Below are 22,955 nucleotides of genomic sequence, written 5' to 3'. Positions count from 1 at the left end.
GTCCGGGGCAGCCTTCCTGGCGGTGGCGCAGCGCGGGCCCGGCCGGAGCCGGAAGTGGAGCGGCCGCCATGGAGGCGCCGGGACCGCCCGCCGTGAGGGTGCGGGGCCGTCCCAGCGCCCCGCGGAGACACGGCCGCGGTGCAGGTAGGGGCTGCCGGCCCGCGGGGGACGGCGCAGCTCCCGCACCCCCGTGAGGCGCGGGCAGGGCCGCGGCCGGCTCGGGCCGCAGGGATGGGCCGTGCGGGGCGCGCTGAGGGCGCTCGGGGCGCTGTGGGCGGGATGTGGCCTTGTCTGGGTGTGGGTGTGCTCTGGAAGTGCAGCCTCACAGCGCAGGGTACCTGCACTGGTCTGGGAGAGTTTGGGCTTAGTAACCAGCTTTGACCCCAATAAAAAGGAATTACTGAATGAAGCCTATAAAAAATTATATCTTTAACGTTAGTTTCACGTTTTGTCTTACATAAAATTTGCTCCATGGCTAGTGGTAGCGCAGATCCATAATTTATATTCCAAATTATTAAATCCATAGTTTTTATTCGGAGGTAATGAATGTCTCTTTGGCAGTGCTTGCTGTGAGCTACAAGAGCTCCTTTAGGGTTACTTAAAGCAACAGTGGAAGGAATTTGTTTGTTTTTGTGCTAATTTGACAGGAGTAAATTGTTAGTAAGTTCTGCTTTGATAATGGCACTTATTTTTTTTTAAAAATGTTTTTATTAAATCTGATGCTTTGGAAAGCAGCAGCAAAGGGTGAGTTCTCCAGAGAGAGCAGAGATGAATAGTACAGGTAGGCTCTAAAGTTTGGTAAGAATTAAAGCACACAAGGCCTTAGAATTGACTGTGGGAGAGGTCTGAGGTGGGGGAAAGCTCTGGAGCTCTGTTTGCATCTGAGCTGTAAATATAAACATCCTTGAGGATTTATACAAAATGCTCAAAGGTTTGTGGCATTCAGTGCTGAGGGAACTTGGATTCAGGGTTGTGGTTCTGCTTTATGCAGAGGATAAACTGAAGAGTTCCTGATGGTTCACAGGGACCTCGAGTGACAGGACAAGGGGAATGGCTTCAAAGTGACAGAGGGCAGGTTTAGGTGGGATATTGGGACAGAATTCTTGGCTGGGAGGGTGGGCAGGCCCTGGCACAGGTGCCCGGAGAAGTTGTGGCTGCCCCATCCCTGGAAGTGTCCAGGGCCAGGTTGGACAGGGCTTGGAGCAAACTGGGATACTGGGAGGTGTCCCTGCCCATGGCAGGGGGTGGAATGAGATGCTCTTTAATGTCCCTTTCAACCCAACCCATTCTGTGATTGATTCTATGATTTAGAAGCTGTAAAATCTAACCCAAATGTTAACAAAACTTCCAAAATTCACTTTAGATGTGAACTTCAGATCTCTCTGTGGGACGTGTTGGCCACATCCTGGCTTAGATTGTGAACTTTGTTGAGGCAGGATTTGTGTCTGTGCATTGGGTACCCTTCAATAAATAACAATCTGTAACAAAACTAATCAGTCTTGTTTCTGATTTCTAGCAGAAGGATCCTGCCCAGGTGGATGTGTCCCTCACAGCTGGCACCTGTAGGAGGGTCATGGCACACCCCGTGGAGCTGTTGTGAGCAAAAGGACTTTTTTTCTCTATAGCCAGTGAGCAAGAGAGGTGGCTTGTTCTTTTTATGGTATTTTAAGCACCTGAGAATGCCCAGTGGGCAGCTCAGCACAGTGTAAATGTTCTCACGTGGTTAGGGATGATGTCCTGGTGCCATGGAATGAAAACTCTGTGCTTTGGCAAGCCAGAAAGAGGGTCTAATTTTGGCTTAATTATCTTTTCTTTGGAATAGGAACTTTAGGACTCAGAGTTATGCCATGGTACTGAAATGCCTCATCTGAATGTCAGTGTTAAGCAGCCCTGAGACTTCCTTGAGCTGTGCCCCATGCCCTGTGCAATCCCTTATAGGGAAGCTGTGGGAATGAGTGGAAGAAATGAGCAGTGGAGTTCTCTGCAGCCACCCCCTTCATCCTGGGCTGCTCTGTTAACTGCACAGAGTTAACACTTGGAAGCTCAGTCGTTTTAGCATCTCATCTCTCTGTAAACAGACATTCTGTGAGGAAGAAATACTTAATTTTGTTTAAAGCAGCTGTGCTTGTGTTATCTGTGCTTTGTTCTTACCAAACCAGCTGCCTGTAGGTGCAGCACAGGAGAGTTGCCTGGGGATGTGCATTTGAGGCTCAGCTTGTGCAGATTAAAGGCTTCTTAATTTAAAAACAATTAAAACAAAAGCATTAAGGCACTCCTAAGTGTGGCCCTGGTTGTTGGTCATGTGTAATTGCAGAGCTTAGGGGATGCCTGTAAGCAGGTTAGAAAAAAAATATGTACTTTAAAATGGTGTCTCAGTTGCAGAATATACAGAATTTTTGCCAAAAGTCTTCCATACATGTGGCACTCCATTGGAAAAGGCAAATACAGGAATGTCTGTATATTACAGTTCTCTTTATAAGAACAGCAGTGTAAGTAACTGCTGAAGGTATCACGTTCCTTGTTTGAGAGCAGAGACAAAGTAACAACAAGAGAGATTTCTGGAATAACTAAGATGTTTTTGTTCTGTTCACTAGTCACATAGTGCTGCATTTTTGTGTCTGTAAGAAATCTCAGAAAACATGTGCAGTCCCAGCCACACTGCTCCAGAAATACCAAAAATACTCTTGTTCTAACATTGAGCTTTTTTATGTAATGAAGCAGCTGTGCTTCTCTCTGTCAGACTTTGCAGGTGGTCAGGAGACCTTCAGCTTTTATTTTTGTCTCAAGTGTTTATTCCTTTTCCTTTTTAAATGCTGTTCCTCTTGGTGTATCTATTTTGTCATAAAATAGGCAGCATTTTTCCACTGGTGGTTCAGATCCTCTGTCTGTGTGGAATGCTGTATTTCCATACAAATGAAGCTTCCCAGGAAACTTTATTATCTGAGTGACTGCAGATTGCTCAGAGGAGTGGGGCACAAAGTTGTGAAGTACTCAGTGTTCAGGTATGAAGGGAAAAAATCCCCCAAAATGTGAAGTTGACAACAGTCAATTTCAGCCAGGAATAGCTGGATTAAAAAATGAAAGCCCAAACCCTTGTTAGTCATAGAGAAAATTGTGCTTCTCTGTTGATTGTCAGCAATAAGTTCCTTTCTATTTATTATTGTGTGTCAGAAAACAAACCCCCAAACCACCTGTTAAAGCTAAATGCTTATTTACAGTTTCCCCATCTCTGGCACATTCCTGTGCTCACCTTCAGAAAATGGATGTTTAGTCTCTCAAAAGGCTTCATGCTGATTTTCATCTTTTCCTTGTGAGGGTTCCACTGGAGACACACAAAGTTTAGCAGCCCTTGGGAAGGCTGAATTAGTGTTTTATATCCACTGAATCCACAAGAATCCCCAGTGGGGATTTCTTCAGTCTGGTCTGGCTGTGTTTTGCAGCAGTGCAGTATCTTCTGGAGATGAGTAACCATGGAAATATTTATGATGTAGAGAACTCTGTCAGAAATATTTGGGTGAGAAGAATCTCAGAATTGGGTTTCCTATCGACTCTGCAGGAACAACAACACTCACTTTGTGGTTTCTCCTGTCAGTAACACCAGTGAAATGATCAGCTGGCCAGAGCAGCTCTTGTCAGTGGCCTCAGTGATCTCCAGGAAGAAGCATTTTCCCGTTTTTCCTGAATAAACTCTGTCCAGACTTTGTTGTGCTTTGTGGCTGCAGCTCTTGGCTACAATCCCACGTGTTGTCAGATGAGTGTAGGAGTCAGTGATGCATTAACTGAGGGTGCAGCACAAGGAGAGTTCAGTTCCTTGGGATCAATCACACAATCCTGTAATTCCAGATGTAAATTGGGCCCTGTGTTAAGACTGATTTGGTAATCCTGTGTTTGGACAGAACAAGAACTGTGTTGTAAGAAGCTATTTTTATTCTTTCTGGGATGGAATTTTATGATAACTGACATATTTGTCTCCAAGGTTCGTGTTGGCCAATTTGGGAACTATGTGCCTGTTGCCAGGATTTACTTGGGATTGGCTTTTAGAGCCATTTTTTTCATGTTTTGTCACATGCTGTTAAATTATCTGAATACAGATGTTTAATTCCTGTTTTGTTGCCTAGCAAAGAGATGCAGGATACAGAGTTTGGTTACAAATACACCTTATCTCTCATGTTATCTCTCAGGACTGCAGGTTCCTGTTGGTGCCTGTAGTGAGGCTGTTGCTGGGGAGGTCGGGCAGTGCTGTGAGACAACAGTGCCCAGCACTGCAGAGAAGCTGAAGACTTTAATTTAGATGTGGCAAAGGACTCTGTTGTCATCACCTTCAATCAAGCCATCAGTCTGTCTCTCAGAACTTGAAGTAGGTGCTTGAAGTCAAATGAGAATTTATGGGTAACTTTTTCTGTGGTAGGTACAAGACATTGGTTGGTACCTGAAACGTGTCCCGTGCATGTCCAGGCTGTCAGTGCATCAGTGCTGTAAGTTTTAGTTATTTAAACTCTCTCCTCTTTAACTGACTTCCAAATTATCTCTGCGTGCAGCATTTTTTCCTGAATTCTGAGGTGCAGACCTTGTTACTGATGTAGAGAGTTCATCTGTGGAAGTTTTGATCTTTGGAGGTGAGAAGGGATGGGTTTTGTACATAAAGTCAGTCACCAGTCAACAGAGCAAATGTAGTTTTATGGTCTTAGAATAGCCCTAAGTGCAAAACATTTAAACTTGCACCTCAGTCTCTAAATAGTCTGTATTCTTCCTCACAAAGCAAAATCTCTAGTTTGTAATTACTGCTGCTTTGGTAAACCCCATCTAAATCAAACAGGGTAAAACTTGAATGTAAAAGCCATGTGGGTTTGGGAGTGGCCATTACTTACTTTGTTGCTGTGAAAACCAACAGGAGAAAAAGGCTCAAAGTTTTGGATTTTTGTCTGAGAGTCTTACTGCAGTTTTTAAGTTAAGATTCTGAAATAAAATCTGTTCCTCTTCAAATATTTCACTTCTGAGATCTCTCTTGTAGCAACAGTGTGGTCACTTTTTCAGCCTTTTGTGATACCAGACTGGGAGGAAATGCTTACTGAAGAGGTGCCTGATGCTGTCCATAGCCAAGCTGACAATTATTCCAGACATTGGTGAGCTGCACTAGGTTGTTGTTTCACTTTGGCAAAGAGAACTAACTCTGGTTAGAATAATTTCTCTACCTGTGTCAGTAGATTCAGGGTTTTCTTGTTTTTCAGTAGTTACAGTCAATAGGAAGAATTTTCCTTGTTTATGCAACCTGTTGGTAGTTTGTATCTTAGAAGGCTCTTCTCTTTCTCTTGACCCTCCTAGTAAGATTTTACCATATAAAAAAAGTACAAGAAGAAAATAAAACTGTTAAGAGTCAAAGAATCATAGAATGGATTGGGTTGGAAAAGACCTCGGAGATCATCAAGTCCAACCCTTGGTCCAACCCCACTGTGATCACCAGCCCAGGGCACAGAGTGCCCTGGGCTGGTGATCACAGTGGGGTTGGACCAAGACGTGGTGGATTCTCACTCAGGGCCACATCCATAGAATCACAGAATGGATTGGGTTGGAAAAGACCTCCGAGATCATCAAGTCCAACCCTTGGTCCAACCCCACTGTGATCACCAGCCCAGGGCACAGAGTGCCCTGGGCTGGTGATCACAGTGGGGTTGGACCAAGACGTGGTGGATTCTCACTCAGGGCCACATCCATATAATCACAGAATCACAGAATGGATTGGGTTGGAAAAGACCTCCGAGATCATCAAGTCCAACCCTTGGTCCAACTCCACTCCCTTTACCAGATCATGGCACTCAGGGCCACGGCCAGTCTCAGTTTAAAAACCTCCAGGGGTGGTGAATCCACCCCCTCTCTGGGCAGCCCATTCCAATGCCTGAGCACTCTCTCTGGAAAGAATTTTTTTTCTGATCTCCAGCTCAAATTTCCCCTGGTAGAACTTTAGTCCTGCCCTCAGTCTTTTGAGTTAATTGTTCTTAGCTGTAAACAGCTGCCCCTGGTGAGAATCTACGGTTCAGCCAGTGATTGAATTCTCAATTTTTTCCACTTAGCCACCTTTTGCCAAAGATACTTTTCATTTGTGCATGTTGTTTGGAGGATATCATTACAGGTAGCTTATTTCCAGGGGGTCAGCTGACCTGTCCACACTTAACCTGTGGATTAATTGCCAGCCTGAGCTGTTTGCAGGAGGTTTGTACCCTCGGGGAGGTGCTTTCCCTGCAGTGCTCCTGTCACCTCGTGGTTACAGCTGTAAACAGAACCCCTGAAAGGAGCTGTGTTGTGTGACATCCAGGACTCTGACACAGCAAAATATGTGTCTTTTTGGAGAGTTTGATTCTTCTGGATCAGTGAAAGATCTTTATTAGTGTGGGGGAGATCTGTCTCCTCCTTGCAAGCAGCACAACAGGGGACAGACTGGTGTGGGGGCAGACAGCAACATGTGGTTGGGGGAGGCACTCTTGTTAAACTGACTGACAGGGAACACGTTAAGCTGCCTTTTGGTTCTGCCTCAGACAGTATTTCAGATTGTTCTATTCCTGATTTCTGTTTGGGAAAAACAGGCTCTCCAAGGGTAGTCTCTGGTAGTGTGGGAACCCCCGGAGTTGGAGCTGAAACTGAGCTTTAAGTGTCTCTGCTGGAGTAGTTGGTGCTTCCTGTGTTGCTCCTGTCACCTGTTAGTGCAGTCAGATGTAACAAGTCTGTCCTTTCTGATGGAATTAAATCAGATTTCCTGCCACTGTGAAAGCCCAACAAACAACATACATTAAACTTCCAAACCCTTAGGCATCCCTTGGGTGGGTTTGGATGTGTGTGTGTATTTGGAATGCATCAGTTTTGGGGTGAATTTACTGTAACTGAATCTGCCAAACTTGGAATCCTGAAGAATGCATTTTGCACATGCAGACAGTATGGATACCAAATTATATCCAATTTTATGCAGCAATAAAGCACCCCATGTTCATTCTAAACCCTTGGCTTGTTTTATCACATTGCCTAAAATGGTCTCTTCAGTGGGCAGTTCTTACAATGCTTTTAGGGGAGACTTCTGGGGATTTCAGTTTTTCTGCATCTGATGATACATATTTGGACTGTCAGCTCTGTGATGCTGCTGCCTGCTTTATTCTGCCTGTCCATTTTTGGTTGGCACAGCAACTTGTAAGAACCATTTTTAAACAACTGTTTGGGAGTCCTTTAACAGCAACGTACTGAAGATGCAAGAGCTGTGCGTGGAGGTGGCTTAGTCCATCTGGAAGTAGGAAACTTGGTTTGAGCTTGGTTGCTGGAAAGTATTTAAGGCTCTTACCTCTTCTACCACTTGTTTTCTGCAGCTCTCTGTAATTGGACATAATAGGCAGCAAAATGTTTTATAATGGAAAGTTACAGGCAGTTGGTGTCTTAAAATAGCTCTCAATTCTTAAGCAAAAGAAAATTCCTTGCACATAACTTGCAAAACTGGTGGGTGGAGGAAAAGCTGGTCCTTGTCTTACAGACATAGGCAACTGAAGGAAGAAAATGAGGGGGAGAGAGCAGTCTCTGTGCTGTATTTTTGGTGCTATTACAGAGTCAGAATTGTCATGACAACTTATACTATTTTTCACTTTGTAATCGTGAAGCTGTAATTCATTTTAAGGTCACGATTCTCTTCCGCCTGATAAATGTTTAAGATGCAGAGCTGAATTCACTGTTTTGTGTTCCCTTCTATGGCAATGGTTTTATCTTCAGGAAGAGACTTGCAAAACAGCATATGGAGTTATTCCAAATCTTCCTTAAGGGTGGCTGGGACTACACAGGCAGAGCATCCCAGGCACTGCTGTGTCCCACGGACTGTCACACTCCCAGCATGTGGGGCCTTTAACCTCAGGCCATGGAGCTATTTCTGGTGGTGAGAAGGAAGTTACAAATGACCCAGTGCTTGGCATACTTCAGATCTGCATGAGACACGTTCTGCTTGGAATGTTTCCTTTCTGAGTGTCAGCACCAGCTACAGATGAGTAGTTTCCTTCTGGAGATCCCTCGTGTGTATCTGCCACACAGGGAGTTTCATATATGGGTTACTTCTGACAGCCTTCCCATCATTTCATCAGCAGTCCCAGCAGCTGTAAAGAGGGTATTACCCAAACCAGTAACTTTTATGGCCACATAAAGGTAGCATAAAATTAATGATCTTGATGTAATTGCCTAAACTTGATTTTAAACTCTGCAAGTGCACTTTCACATTCTAAAATCTGCCCTGGTGCAGTCATGGAGATGGATGTAACCAGATACTGGAGCCTGTTTTTTAATTTGTCACCTGCAGTTCATCCAGTCCCCTTCTTAATTCCCTTAACAAAGCTCCTGTGCGTGGACTTGCTGACTAAATAATTGTAGCAGGGAATGTGACGTATCCAGTTTTAATAAATATCAGAGTAGTGATTCATCAAGTGCTGAGTAACAGCCCGTGGATGTAGGAGACTTAAGGAGGAAGCAGCTTTCTGTACAGCCCACTCTTGTGTCATTGTTGGATCTGTTCTGCTCAAACACTCCGTGGTGGAGGGATGACTTCAAGCCAAGAGATGAGCTGGTCTGCACACTCTTACACTTCCTCATGTTCTGTCTAAGCATTGTGTTTTGGGTCTTAAGCAACAGAATAAGCTCAGAGTTTTCATTTCATAAATTGTTTCAGCATGGCAGGAACTGCAGTTCTGCATTCCAAGTGGGTATTTAACTTTCTGTTGCATTTTGTGTTCCCATAAATGGCCAGAGTCTGGACAGAGTAGGTTAGTTGTGGAGCCTGAAGTTTTCCTGCCATCTTTAGAACTGAAACTGCCCAGTGCCTTGGGCAGAAATAGCCCAAATGAGACTGTTAAAATCACCTCTTGCTGAAATCCCCAGTTTAGAAGTTTTTACCCTGCCCATTGGTTTGCTTTGCAAGGCATTTTCATATTTCAGTGTTACACTGAAGTTCTAACTGATGATTTTCTAGCCACTTAAAAAAGCTCATTTTAATCTTAGGGAAAGGGATCCAAGCCCTGCTCCTGTAGGAAAGGATGCAGCCCTTCAAACCTTCAGCTGCCTGATCAGTAGTTGTTCTCTGGGCTTAAATCAAACTCTTATCCTCAGATAGTGTTTAAGTGTGTAGAATAAAAGGAGTATCCATAGTGCAGGCAGATTTTTCTCCCCCAGTCCTGTACTTAGAACTGCTAAAAAAGTAGGTTTTTGGGTTTTTGCAGTTTAATACTTTCTCTTGTTCTGAACAGGTCTAGTCCTCACTGCAGTAATAACTCAGATCCAGCTTGAGCCTCTCTGGAATTTATTGTTCACCAAGTGATTTGCCTCAGACATATTTAGAAAAATAACCCAACATGGCCTTCAACATTTAATAAAGTTTAATTGTGCTGTGCTGTCCTGCAATTAATTCTTTATTTGGTCAGTGTTGCCATCAGTAGCCAGTTCTTTCTTTTTGAAATAATTCTTCCCCTGATCAGCTTCACTGTTTGACACAGCACAAGTAAGTGCTCTTTCTCAGTAGCAAAACTCTGCAGTTTCTGTTCAGCCCATCAGGTGTGGACTAAATTAGTGAAACATCACCATGGCTAACACAGGACTGTGTAATTAAGCCTTCTTAAGTAACTTGCTTCAAATTAGCAACTTCCTTGTTAAATGCAGTGTGGTTGTCTCCTCTGTTATCCCAGCTGGAACTGCAAGGCTACAAAAATAGCTGTAAAGGGCTGTTTGCAGTAGGTTTTTTGCTGAAATGAGTCTTTCTGGGCTAGAAATCTGTTCTCCTGTTCCCTGGGTCTTGTTATAGGAGGTAGCAATGCTGAACTTCAGAACAAGTAGCAGCCTGCCAGCTTTCTGTTTCTAAAGTTAAGGGACATTCCAATGTTACAATGTCTTGCTTAGAATTTTCAGCTTTTTTTTCTGCTTAATCATGTTCTGAAAGCTGCAACTATTTCTTTTCCATGTTCTAATACTCTTTTTTTTTTCTTCATCTGCAGTGGAAATTGTAGGGTTTTTCCTCGCCATAGATAAAGATCAATTCTCATAAACAGGCTTAGCCTGTACTCTGATAAACCAACATCTAAAACAACCTGATGGTAACGATCATGTTTAACTAAATTTTGCCATGACAGGCAAGATGCTGTGCAGCCCTTTGCTTGTGCTGTCCACAGCCTCTTGAAGTGCTTCTTACCAGACTTTCTAACTTCTCAGAATAAGCAAAAAATACTTAGAAGAGCATTGCTCCCCAAAGGAGCTTTTAGATTGCATGTTCCCCAAGAAGTTGCTATTTGGAAATTTTGCATAAACAAGTGGGTGGTTCTGTTCTTGCCTCTTACCTCTTCATATCTTGTGGAACATCTTCCTTCTATTTTATTCTTGTAAATATTCACAGCTGGTACTATTGCACTTCTCAGTGTACCCCGAGCCCTGATTTGTGACAATAGTTCCTGTCACTGGGATGGATGGATGGATGGATGGATGGATGGATGGATGGATGGATGGATGGATGGATGGATGGATGGATGGATGGATGGATGGATGGGAGGGCTGTGTGTACCCACACACGAGGATGGTTTTCAATTTCCCTTTAGCAGTTTGTCAGCAACACTTCAGGCAGAGTTGAGACAAAGTGAAGCGAATCAGGCAGGTGCTGCTGCCACTCACAGGAGGGGCATTTCAGGTGCTGGTGAGGAGTTTCCTGCTTGGTGCTCACCAGTGACTCCAGGAGCTGAGTCAGCAGGAACCTGCAGTAGTAAATCCAGTTTGGAGCAGTGGACAGGGAGCTGGAGCTGACTCAGAGCAGCAGCAGCTGTGCTGTGGCCTGGCCGTGACTAATCCTGGCTCGGGCAGCCTCAGTGTCTGAGGGGCCCTGAAAGCCACACCCAGCCAGGGAGCAGCAGCTCAGGTATCCGGGCTCCACCCAAGGCTGGGGCCTGAGAGACACATCTATCCCTACTGACCTGCCCATGTCACAGAAAGGAAGTAGGACCTGTACCCTCCAGTCCCAGCACAAGGACATGGCCAGGTAACTGCCTGTATGAACCTGTAAGGGAAAACTTCCATTTAAAGGCTGGGGATTGTGAGTGTGTGGTACTGAGGCTGAGAAGTTTGACTCATTACACAAATAAGTATTTTAGATCAGCAGGACCATTAGAATTTTAACTGCATGTACAAACAACACTTCAATTTTAACTGTGTTTTCAGGTGGTGAACAGAATAGATTGTTACTTTCTAGAATCACAGACAGGTTTGGGTGTTGGAAGGGACCTTAAAGATCGTCCAGTTCTCCCCCTGCCATGGGCAGGGACACCTTCCATTAGCCCAGGTTGCTCCAAGCCAAACCCCCTGGTATTTCAAGACTTTGAAGTGACTGGACTAGGCAGTCCTTTTTCCTAGGAAGTGAGGGGAGGGAAAAAGCAGCAAAGCTTGTTCTCTACTTCTGGAAGGTCAACTATTCATGAAGCTGATTCAGAGGTGATTCAAGAGAATACATCTCAATGAAACTATTTAAAAATAGTTTGGCTCTTCGAGCATTAATTCCAGTTACATTGTGTGATAGATCTTACAACTTTAGAACTTAATACAAGCACTGCTTTAAATTGAATTAGCTCCTACTGCAGTAAGTACAGACTTAGTCCTTCAGCTTAAATTCCTTCTCCTGAGCTCCTGCTTGTTATCCAGGCTGTTTGGAGGTGTCAGCTGTGCACAGCACCTTAACCTGTAACCTGTTGCTCACAGTGCTGTTCTCTCTTCTGCCCAGAGAATCACAGACTCTGGTATTGGTTAATCAAGGAATAAAAAGGACTAGTTTTTACTATTAAGCTATGCAGCAAAACAAGAGACTTGCCTAATTTCTAAGGAATTGTTTTTCTGTGCATTGCCTGGCTCAAATAAAGTGCTGTAGGAACCAACCAGCCCGCTGCTGTCTTTCCTTCCTAATGCCTGTTCAGGTACAGTTTCTGGCCTATCTTTTTCAAAATAAAAGCTCACAGACAGTAAAATGGAAAATTTATTAGTGCAAGTTGGTCACTCAGCTTCTTCCAACAAGTACACACCAGCATCCCATGCTTAATGCATTATAAACAAACATGGTCTAAGATAAGAAAAGTTGAACTGTTTTTGGAGTAACAATGTGTTACATATTGTCATCATCTGATTCATCTTCCTCTTTCAAAGATTCCTGTTTAAAAAAAAAGTGTAATTAATACAAAGCTTATCTGCTGTTTTATAATTCAGCCTATGATAAGTAAAATGAGTTTTGCTGCACCTTCACAACCCTGTCCCTGTCCAAAGCCTTGTATTCCTCAGGACAGCTCCCATCCCTACATTTACGTTCAAAGGAGAAAGACCCCACCTGTGCAAGCCTCTGAATTCCAGTTTCTGAAAGCCAGAACTATCCCTGGATTACACTGTGCCCTTCACTATTGTCCCTCTGGAGTCACACCAGCTAACACTGAACTGATGTGTGTTGGAATGAGACATTTTCCAGACAACACCAAAGTCAGGCCTTACCTTGGCATATTTCTCTGCTTCTTCCCTGATGTCTTTGGGCACAATTTCATGTTTCCCATTGGTTACTGCCAATAAAAAAGAGTACATGTCAAGTACAATTCACACAAAGACCTTGACATACAGAGTGAATTTAGAAGCAATGTTTTACTTGAGTTATAGTTACAAATTTTCTACAGTATTTATAGAAATTACAGAAATGCATTACTTTCTCCAACCCAGCTGAGTTCCAGCTCAAAAGCTTTATCCTTTACTTCATCATGAACTATGTAGATTCTGGAAGGAGCAGAAAAAATACAGGTTAGAACAGGTGATCAACAGGCTCCATATACTTTGTTCCTGTCACAGATTTCTTCTGTTGAAGTAGTTATGATTACCAGAAGTTCTCCCCTTGCCTTCTACCCACCCCAGATACCATCAGAGAACTTTCCAGGCTGAATTCCTGGTGTAACAACACCCTTCAATTATTACAGCGAAGATGCACATTGAGATGTTCAAGTTCCCCTGACTGGAACAAACATTAAGATTTAAATACTGCAGAGCCAAGGCTGCATCACCACTGCCTGCTTCTGTTACATCAGCTGTAACACCTCCTGCATTTCCCTGGAAACCTTCCTGCAGTTCCCACTTAACACTAAATCCCAACACCTCAGTATCTCGTGTTTAATGAGAGGCCTGGATTTCCATACAGATTGTGATGCTTATGGAAAACATGGAATGGGAATTGAAACTCCCAAGTGTTTTTACAGCATAGACAGACCACCCAGACCAGTAAAATCACTGCTGTGGGATAAATATGTTACACTGTAATCACAGAACTGATTGGACTGGTGGTGAGTTCTCAGTGGCAGAACGTGGCAACAAACTGGAACAATCCTGAGCTGAGACAGGCTCAGAACAGCAGCAGAACTTACAAGAACCTGTGGCTTCACTGTCTGAGTTTCCTTGGTTAGTTTCAGAAAGCACTATGAAGTCACAAGCTGAAAAACCCCAGCTCTTTGCAGCCCACACTGAAACCTTGAAGAGACTGAAGGAAGGAAGGAAAGATTCCCTCAGCACCACACTACCTACTTCCAGTTAAAGTCTAATCAAAGTTATTGTGAAACAAATGTAAAGATCAAAGTGAGCACTGGTGTCCAGGGAAATACCCCTGTATGTTGGATGTGCTTCTGACACCCCCTGTCACTGCTGGACTGCACTGACTGATCCTTGCTGAGATGACCTGTGGCTTTTCTTCTGTGTTCAGCTGCTCACCAGCCTTTTGTAACAAACTGAGCTCCTGAAGAAATCACTGCTCTGGACTGTGGTTAGTATTTTGGGGTTTAAAGTTTATTAAAACCTCTGCTATCTTGCTAAATAGTAACGAGCTGAACTTGAGCTGAAGAACAGAACTCTTGTCTAAAGCTGCTGTTGAGTTCTGAGGCAGAGGTAACAAATGGAAGCATTTTCATGATTTGAAAATCCATGTCTAATTTGTGCCATTTTATACCTGCTTGGAGGTCCTGGCAAGGTTCTGAGAAATCCCACAAATTCTTTCCTGTAGCTGCTGCTTTGAGAGCCTCAGACACAAACTACATCAGCTCCCACACTGCAACACCAATGATGGAAGCATTTTTACTACTTTATAACCTTGTAAGAAAAAGCCATCAAATGCTGGAAATCAGCTTTCCAGCTGCAGATTATTTACATTTGTGATAAGCACAGAACATGAGCACTAAAATGAAGTAGTTTAGAAACCTGAAGGGATACTTGACTTTGGTTAAAGCATTTTCAGGGTATTTACTACAGGCCAGTTCATGCTCTACCTAACAGACACAGTGTGCTCTCCTCCTGTATCTGTTTCCCCTCACCAACCCACGACTTGCTGAATGGTTGCTTTGCCCTGTGAGCACCCTGTGCTCATTACTGACTGCAGGGGATTGTGTCACTGATGTCCTAAATGGCATCAGTAAATAACACATTAAGTATTTCCACTCTTTTCATGTCGTATCAGGTGTGATGATTTAAATGAGACCAGCTATGCCCCATATACTTTAAAGAAGTTCTACTTTGCTTCTTCCCCAAGCACTTGAGTCTTATTTTAGGCTGGGTCCAAATCCTCACCATCATTTCTGGGCAGCTTCTTTTGAAGCCTCAGGTCCTGGTTCAATCTGTGTAACACAGTTTGCAACTCTGGTTTCAGAACCAGGACACGAAAGAGTTTCCCCTCATCTGTCACCTGGGTTAAGTATCTTAAAATCGGTGACTGGAGTCAATTCAGCTGGTGCTACAAACTGTTAAAAGTAACAGTGGGATCAAAAGGGATATTTTTCACATCCTTCAGCATCTGAGCAGCACATCCCATCTCACAGGAGAAAAAGCACTGAGAGCAGGAACTACCACTCAGCATCAGTCCTCATCTAACAGAAATAACACCCTGTGCCCCATTGAAAAGGAACAGCTTCAGTCTGAAAGCACAGCAGGCTCTCCAGGATGGATTTTTGCCAGACTGGAGACTTACATTTTCGCCACCTCTTTAACAACATCACGGCACGTCATTTCCTTCATCTGTAGGCAAAAAACACACAGGTTAAGAGAACATAATGTTTTCCACAAGGCCAGAAAACCATCAGTGGCTGTGCATGTGCCTAATGAGCTTGATGTTCAGTAGTGATAATAGTAACAAAGTAAAGACAAACCGCATTTATTCCCTGTGATGGATCTTTCTCTCTGTGCAAGTCATTCTTGCAGTGGAGAATTTTACAACTGAAAGAATCTATGAAAAATGTATTACTTGGAAACCTCCCCAGTTCAAAGCACTCATCAGCTGGAAGCTTGGAATCCTGAAAGCTTGACTTGCTCTTGTGTGCTTTATGATCAACTGATAGAAAATAACCATCCTTTTGGTCTTACCAACATCCTGTGCAAGCAGTTTTGATTTTTAAGTAATGCAATTCTGTTTAGCAACTGCCTGCCTGAGCAAGGTATCAGCATCTCCTTTTATATCTTCTCAGTTATATCACAGTCTTTTGACACTATCACAGCTAATCAAAATAAAGTCTGGTGCAAATTTCCATGGCATAATAAACTTACATTGTGTAGGTCAAATCTCTTGCCAGTCAACTCTTCTGGACTATGAAGCACTAATGTGTTCTACTGTGTTTCATTAATGCAGTTCACTGGCTGTTATGAGTCCCAAAATGAGACGCTGGTGAAGGAACTAAGACTCCAACACCCTTTCTGGGTAAGGCTCACCCCACAAGCCACGGGCCAGAGAAGAAAAATGCCTGTGCCTGGTTAGACTGATGTGCCCTCCCAGCCCCAGCTGGAGAACTTCCCTAAACAGACAGAGACCCTTCACCCCAGCCTTTGAATTTGAGATAGTCAGGGATGTTTGTGAAACTCAATCCATAACACAGCACTGGCTTCTGGGCATGAATTTATTAACTTGTGTCACACAGACATTACTGTGTGTTATTGATGCATAAAAAAGCTGCAGTCAGATAGGAAACTCCAAAGGTCTGCTACTGTCATGTGTGTTTACAAGAGAAAATTCAGTTTAATTTCTGTCATTATCCTTTTCCCATCACAGGTATGTTAATTCTGCAGACAATAAAGGTAAATGCTCGCAATTTGATGGAAGTTAATTATGATTGTGTTCACATATCAAAAGTTTTGACTCCCTGCTTCCCTCCATCCACCTGGAGTCATCCCTTCCACAGGGAAGTTCTGGCCAGGTGGGGGTTGGTCTCTTCTCCCAGGCACTCAGCAATAGGACAAGGGGGCACGATGGGCTCAAGCTCTGCCAAGGGAAATTGAAGTTGGAGAGCAGAAAAGAATTCTTTGCAGAGAGAGTGCTCAGGCATTGGAATGGGCTGCCCAGAGAGGGGGTGGATTCCCCATCCCTGGAGGTTTTTAAAGTGAGCTTGGCCGTGGCACTGAGTGCCATGATCTGGTAAAGGGACTGGGGTTGGATCAAGGGTTGGACTTGATGATCTCGGAGCTCTTTTCCAACCCAATCCATTCTATGATTCTCTGACCACTGCCAGCTGACAGGCTGCTCCAGGCTGTATCACCCCACAAAAGTTACTGTACTTCTTTTTCACGTCTTAGCTGTGACAAATTCATCTTGTCAAAATGAGCTCTGACCTGGAAACCCGCCCAGTCTCCAGTTGACAAAAAGCACTGGCCTGTGGGACTGGACTCCCTTCACACTGTGCCAGGATCATCCACATCCCTGAGAACACTCTGCAAACAGCACTGAACAAACACCTGCAGCTGGGCCCTGTGCACCCCACTGCTCCCAGGCACTGCATTGCACAGGCTCTACTGGGAAGTTCCACCAATTCCCATCATTAACTGTGCCACTCAATAAAGCAGAACTTTCTGAAAATCCTGGCACTGCACAGAAAATTAACTTTTTGGAGTAGGTTGTAAGTACTCAACATATCGTTGTATTTCCGCCCATGTGCACTCATGGAAATTGATATGTTGCTTTCCCAGATCCCAGAACTGCAGCATCAAGGTAGGATGATCTTGTAGGTTTCTTACTTTTAATTTGGTATTTGAGCACCTGGCCAGATTCAAAACTGACTGAATCCAATCTAAAAACACTGTAATTTTCCTGTGATCAGCCCCATAAACAAGACTGTTCTTAAAAGTATAACCATCATATAACCTCTGACCTTTCCAGGAACAGCTCTGATGTCCCTCTGCAGACCAAAAATGCAAGCAGAGGATCACATAAAAAGTACATGAGACAGACCAGGAGAAGGACTCCCATGTTGCCTCCAACTCCCAGGGTGTCAGATTTTAAAACACAAGAGGAAAATGGAATATTTCAGGATTCTAACACAAAAACTCAGCTTGAGTGAGCCTTCAATACCTTCTAGTCTGCTCTTCACAGACTAGTTTATCCTAAACAAGACCAACTCTTTGGAACTTGTTAAACAAAAGCACCATTTAAAACCTTTGAGTAAAAGTAAGATACACCACCCTGAATGATGCTGCCCTGTACTTTTCATTCAGAATGGAAAACTTATTTACACTTTTATATTCACTCACTTTGCTCACTGGCAAATGTACAAGGAAATATTCCATCTGCTTCTCCTGTATTTTGTGTATTTTAGGCATCCAAAAAGGTAACATCAGAACCTTGGAATACTTGTCTGGAAAAGGCACAACATACTCACACCATACCTGAAGTTTTTCTATCTCTGTTTTTGCAGCTTGCCTGGCTTTACCAATGGCACACCCCCAATAACCCTGAAAAAAAAAGAAGAAATATGCAAATTAATTCAATATTAAATTCTCTACAGCTCTTACTGTCCCTTTGCATATGACAACCCCACCCTGCTCATGAGAGGCCAATACAGAGTGATTTTGGTGGTGGTCTCTCAGGGCACATCCCCAAACTGTTGAATAGAACCTACTTTCTGAATCAAGTACTACCTCTGTTGATGGAAAAGAGAAGTGCTCAGTAGTTCCTGGTCAGAAATTTATCTGCTCAAAATGTTATAATAGATTTTTTTATTGCTGTTACAGTAAATGAAACTACAACTATAATTAGTTTTGAAGAGAGAATTTCAGCAGGAACTACAGAAGTTTTACAGGATCAAAAACAACCCTAAAATACCTACTGTGAAAACACACTTGAAATGTAAGCACATAAAAATTAAGCATTTTTATTTCCCTCAACAGCCAAGGTACTGGATATATCATAAGAAAAGTTTAAAAAATCCAACAGTACAAGTTTGTATCTTCCATTGTGTAACACACAGCTGACAATGCAGCACTAACAACAATTAACAATTTCTATTTTGATTTGACTTGTTGGCAGCCAGTTCCAGCCTTTTCCTACCTGAACTGTTTAGGGAATGGGGCATCACTACAGCTGTTCCTCATTCTGGCAGTGCATGGGACGTTTCACTGGATACAGCCAGGTGGAATGATGTCCCAGATTTCTGAGAGAGAAGCTTTAAACTCATTTCTCAGACTGCACTTCCAGGAAACACACAATGTGTGTTTAACAAGGACAGGCACATGAACCCCAGCTCTGGTCATTTGAAGCAGTGATTCCCCAGAGCTCTTCCCAGGCAGAAAGAGAAAAAAATAACAGCTCTTTTGGACCAACATTTACTGTTTTCCTAATTAGGAACATTTAAAAGGGGAACTTAGGCCAAGATGGAAATACTTGTGAGACACTCACGTATGAAACTCCTGATGGATCAATCATGTACAGCTGTGCACCATCATCACTGTCATAGGAACCCAACATGAAACTGCAGCAGAAAAGAGAAACTGAAAACATTTCTTTCACCAACACACACAGAATTAGAGAGATTACACCAGCTCAGGTTTCCCACACTGTTCCTGGGGCAAAACTCCTGCTACACTCTATTAAGCAACAGTTGAGTGTTCTCATGAGCAGTGACAGCTGCTCCTGCCAGCAAGTTGTCAGAAACCATTTACTGATCAGTAACTTGACAGCAGATCTCTGTTTATCAGTCGCTTTGTAACAGAACCACACAGTAATGGGAACCTGCTCTTTGGTATCAGGGCAAGCAGGATAAAAACAGGGTGATTGCACAGCAAAGTTCTGCTGCTGCCACTGTCACAGACTTAACAGCACAAACTCTTCAAGTTTAAAAACCGGGAACAAACAGCAATCTGCTGTAGAAATCTGAATTCTCTACACATACACATGAAAAGAAAGGAGAAGGGAATCTCTTTACAAGATGAATTGTAGGTTACTAATTCCAAGTTTACAAAAACACCTTAGACAGGTAATTCCAGCAACTGTGAACCAAAAGACACTTACAAACAGTACAGTGTGGAAGACTGACCTGCACCCAAAGGGCCTGACTGCGCTGTACAGGGTGTAGGCGTGCACATACATGGCCACTCTGTCCGCCAGGTGCTGTGTGGGAAAAGGGAAAACAGACACTGGGAACCCTTACTTACAGAGACTGAACCTCAAGGAATAAAGTTTAATTCTTTGTGTCAAGACCAAAAGCCAAAAGGCCTGAGGACTGCAGCAGCTCCTTACCTTGAGAGGAATGTCGTATCCATAGTTGGATCTGAAGTTGGAAGCCTCTTCCCTGGCGATGTCAGCCAAGGACCGGGCGTCTGCCAGCAGCCCTGCCACTGCCTGCAAGGACACTGCCATCAATCAGCCAGCCTGGCACAGCCCACTGGCACTGAAACTGAGCACCAGGGCTGAACTCACACTGTCCATCGGCCACCAAGCTCAAAATGTGCCCATGTGATTATGCATCAACACATAATAGAGGTTTTCTCTAGGAAAGTAACCAAAATTACCTTCATGTTTAGTAGTGCCTTATGGTTTGCTATGGCTACACTAACCCAAACAACACTTCATATAATGTATGTCCAACAGGTTTCACATTTCTGTCACACAGTAACCACTAAACATCACTATTATGGATCAGCCATCCATCCATCCAGCAGTATTTGAGTAATTCAGGCAATTCCTACACTGCTGAGAAGAGAATCTCATATGCAGCATGTTTGCCCTTAGCACACCTTATCTGTTAACTGGGCAGAAAAGTATCACTTTAACACTTGTGTTTATATTTTCATTCAAGTCTGAACTACTCATGAATGTCTAGAACTGCCTGAAGGGAAGTTCTGGCCAGGTGGGGGTTGGTCTCTTCTCCCAGGCACTCAGCAATAGGACAAGGGGGCACGATGGGCTCAAGCTCTGCCAAGGGAAATTGAAGTTGAAGAGCAGAAAAGAATTCTTTGCAGAGAGAGTGCTCAGGCATTGGAATGGGCTGCCCAGAGAGGGGGTGGATTCCCCATCCCTGGAGGTTTTTAAACTGAGACTGGCCATGGCAGTGAGTGCCATGATCTGGTAAAGGGACTGGAGTTGGCCCAAGGGTTGGACTTGATGATCTCGGAGGTCTTTTCCAACCCAATCCATTCTATGATACTGGAATGCTGAAAAGCATTTCAAAAATGTTAAAACAGCCTCAATATATGTCAATCTTCTATTATAAATCTGGCTTTTATTTACACATGTTTCTGTGCAATTGAGAATAAATTACAGAAAATGCTGAAAAATCCCACTGGCATTTCTGACTCTGTATTCAAAAACATTATAATTACTTTCTTTATCTACTTAGTTTTGTTCCTCTGACTCACAGATTTCTCCTTTTGAGGGGGTCCCTGAGAATTTATGGGAACTGAAAGGAAATGTCCCCTTACCATCCCAACGTGTCGGTCGACATTGAAGAGACGTTTATTGGAGCCCTCCTCGTAGAGCTTGGACAGAACTAGTTTTTCTACCCCAAAGACAACACCATCTTTGCACCTAATCCCAATTGCTGTACTGGAAAACAAGATAAATGTCAGTTCCTCACAGAGAACCACAGTGCAAAATAAACCACAGAGAAACAACAACATATGAGAAACAATCACAGGTTACAAATCCATTTTAGCAGTGAAGACAAAAAGTGGGGGAAAAGGTAAAGCTCATTAAAGCTACATTTTCGCAAACAAAGGGGAAGGGGCTGCCAAAAGTCCCACCCCAGAGAGTTTTGGATGGAGGACATGCAGTGGGAGGTTTGGAGTGACAGCCAAGGCACTGCCACACTCAGCTGAGTGACTGGTGTGAAATCCATGACCTGTTTAACCTCTCCTTTGGGAAAATTCACTGCTGATCCAGGAAACGGGACAGCTCTTTCTCTAACCCTCAAAAAGTGCATCATCAGGAATAAACAACCAACATCCACAAAACACTTGGCTAATCAAGGAACAGGATGACTGGAATGGGTTGCCCAGAGAAGCTGTGGCTGCCCCATCCCTGAAGTGTCTAAGGCCAGGTTGGACAGGGCTTGGAGCAACCTGGGATAGTGGGAGGTGTCCCTGCCCATGGCAGGGGGTGGAACTGGATATTCTTTAAGGTCCCTTCCAACCCAAACTCTTCTGTGATTCTGATTCTAAACCTTATCTGGAGCCTGTGGCTACCATCAGACATCTGGGTGATCCAAGTCTGTGCCTTGCCAATCATCTCACTGGGATTTTCACTTCCAAACATCCCCCTGCACACACGCCAGGGAAGGCAGATACTCCCAGAGGAGCTGATGTAGCCTTGGCAGAACTTGGATGTCCTCCCATTCCTTGAGGAATCCCTAGGAAGTTATTGCACATTTATGAGACCCTGAGCATGCTGGTCTTTTAGAGCCTCAATAACATCTAAAAAATGGGCTTTTAGATCAGAACTCCTTTTAACACCATCATTTTACCTGCAAAGTTTCTCTAGTCCAATGACACTGCTTTAAAAGAGGCCAGAAAACAACAGACAGAGATGCACATATTTGTATCTTACCTGCTGTTCTCCACTGCTTTCATAGCATATTCCACTTGAAACACCCTCCCATCTGGGGAAAACGTGGAAGCTGACAGGTCGTACTGAGGAAGAAAACACAATATTGAGGAAAAATCTCAAACATTATACCCCAGTATTCAAAAAGCAAATCTATTTACGTAAAACTGCAGAGCTGTCACTGACAGAGGTGGCTGTGAGGTCCCAGGAGCAGGGAGATGCCAGACAGGGACAGAGGAAATCCAGGAGTAAAACCCAGGAGAGGCCATTCCCCAGTGCTGGATAGACCCACAGCCCCAGCCCCGGCCATCCAGAGCTCTGAAATCCCTGTGTGTTACACAATGTAACACCTACGGGAGCTTTGTCTGCCTGTGCATTTCATGGAATCACGGAAGGTTTGGTTTAAAGGGGCCTTAAAGCTCATCCAGTCCCACCCCTGCCATGGGCAGGGACACCTTTCACTGTTCCAGGTTGCTCCAAGCCCTGTCCAGCCTGGCCTTGGACACTCCCAGGGATGGGGCAGCCACAGCTTTTCTGGGAATCCTGTGCCAGGGCCTGCTCACCCTCCCAGCCAGCAATTCCTTCCCAATATCCCACCCAAATCCCTCCTCATTCAGTTCGCGCCCACCACTCCTTGTCCCACCACTACAGCTCCCGACCACGAGCCCCGCTGCGATGTCCGCCTTTATTTCACAATTCCTGGCAGCAGGAATATGTTTGGGACGCCTAAAAGACTATTAAATGAGTGGGGTACCACCCGCGCATCGCCGGGCCCGCCCCGCTCCCGCCGCCGCTCCCGGGGCCTCCCGGGCCGCAGTGACTCAGCCTCCCGCGGGGCCCCCACACCGCCCTCCCCGCGGCCCCTCGCGGGTCTGGGAGCGGCCGGGGCCGGTCCCTGAGGGCGGTGCGGCCGCGCCGTGCCGGGATCCCCCCCGGTATTCCCCTGGAATCCCCCCGCGGTCCCACCGCGCTCACCCCGGTGCCGATGGAGCTCATGGCGGCGCCGCTGCCAGCCCGGCCCGAACCGCCCCGCGCACACCGCGCAGCAACGCGCGCGCCCATTGGCTCGTGCCGGGCACACGTCACCATGCGCACGGTTAAGAGGCCCAGTGAACAACCT

General features: G+C 44.5%; 1 protein-coding gene across 1 annotated transcript; it reads right to left on the bottom strand.

The window, feature by feature from the left end:
* Window positions 1–11,989: 11,989 nt before the first annotated feature.
* Window positions 11,990–22,876, bottom strand: PSMA3 (proteasome 20S subunit alpha 3). The gene is made up of 11 exons (XM_071557280.1): window positions 22,811–22,876; window positions 21,839–21,921; window positions 20,716–20,839; window positions 19,535–19,636; window positions 19,332–19,405; window positions 18,695–18,767; window positions 17,686–17,751; window positions 15,008–15,054; window positions 12,716–12,783; window positions 12,511–12,575; window positions 11,990–12,178 (listed from the first exon to the last, which is right to left on the bottom strand). The coding sequence occupies exons 1-11, from the start codon at window positions 22,829–22,831 to the stop codon at window positions 12,134–12,136; spliced, it is 768 nt and encodes a 255-aa protein (XP_071413381.1). The 5' UTR covers window positions 22,832–22,876; the 3' UTR covers window positions 11,990–12,133.
* Between the last annotated feature and the right edge of the window lie 79 nt (window positions 22,877–22,955).

Source organism: Pithys albifrons, chromosome 6 (genome assembly GCF_047495875.1).
Source record: "Pithys albifrons albifrons isolate INPA30051 chromosome 6, PitAlb_v1, whole genome shotgun sequence".
Classification (NCBI taxonomy): domain Eukaryota; kingdom Metazoa; phylum Chordata; class Aves; order Passeriformes; family Thamnophilidae; genus Pithys; species Pithys albifrons.
The sequence above is the reverse complement of the archived record's forward strand: the minus strand, read 5'-3'. Positions and strand labels throughout refer to the sequence as shown.

Excerpts from the sequence above, each read along its gene's own strand:
- PSMA3 (XM_071557280.1), bottom strand. The coding sequence starts at position 22,831 with ATGAGCTCCATCGGCACCGGG. Across the intron at positions 18,768-19,331 it reads GTCAGGCCCTTTGGGTGCAG|TTTCATGTTGGGTTCCTATG; the intron begins GTCAGTCTTCCA and ends TTTCTGCTGCAG. Across the intron at positions 12,784-15,007 it reads GTTAAAGAGGTGGCGAAAAT|AATCTACATAGTTCATGATG; the intron begins GTAAGTCTCCAG and ends TGCTCCTTCCAG.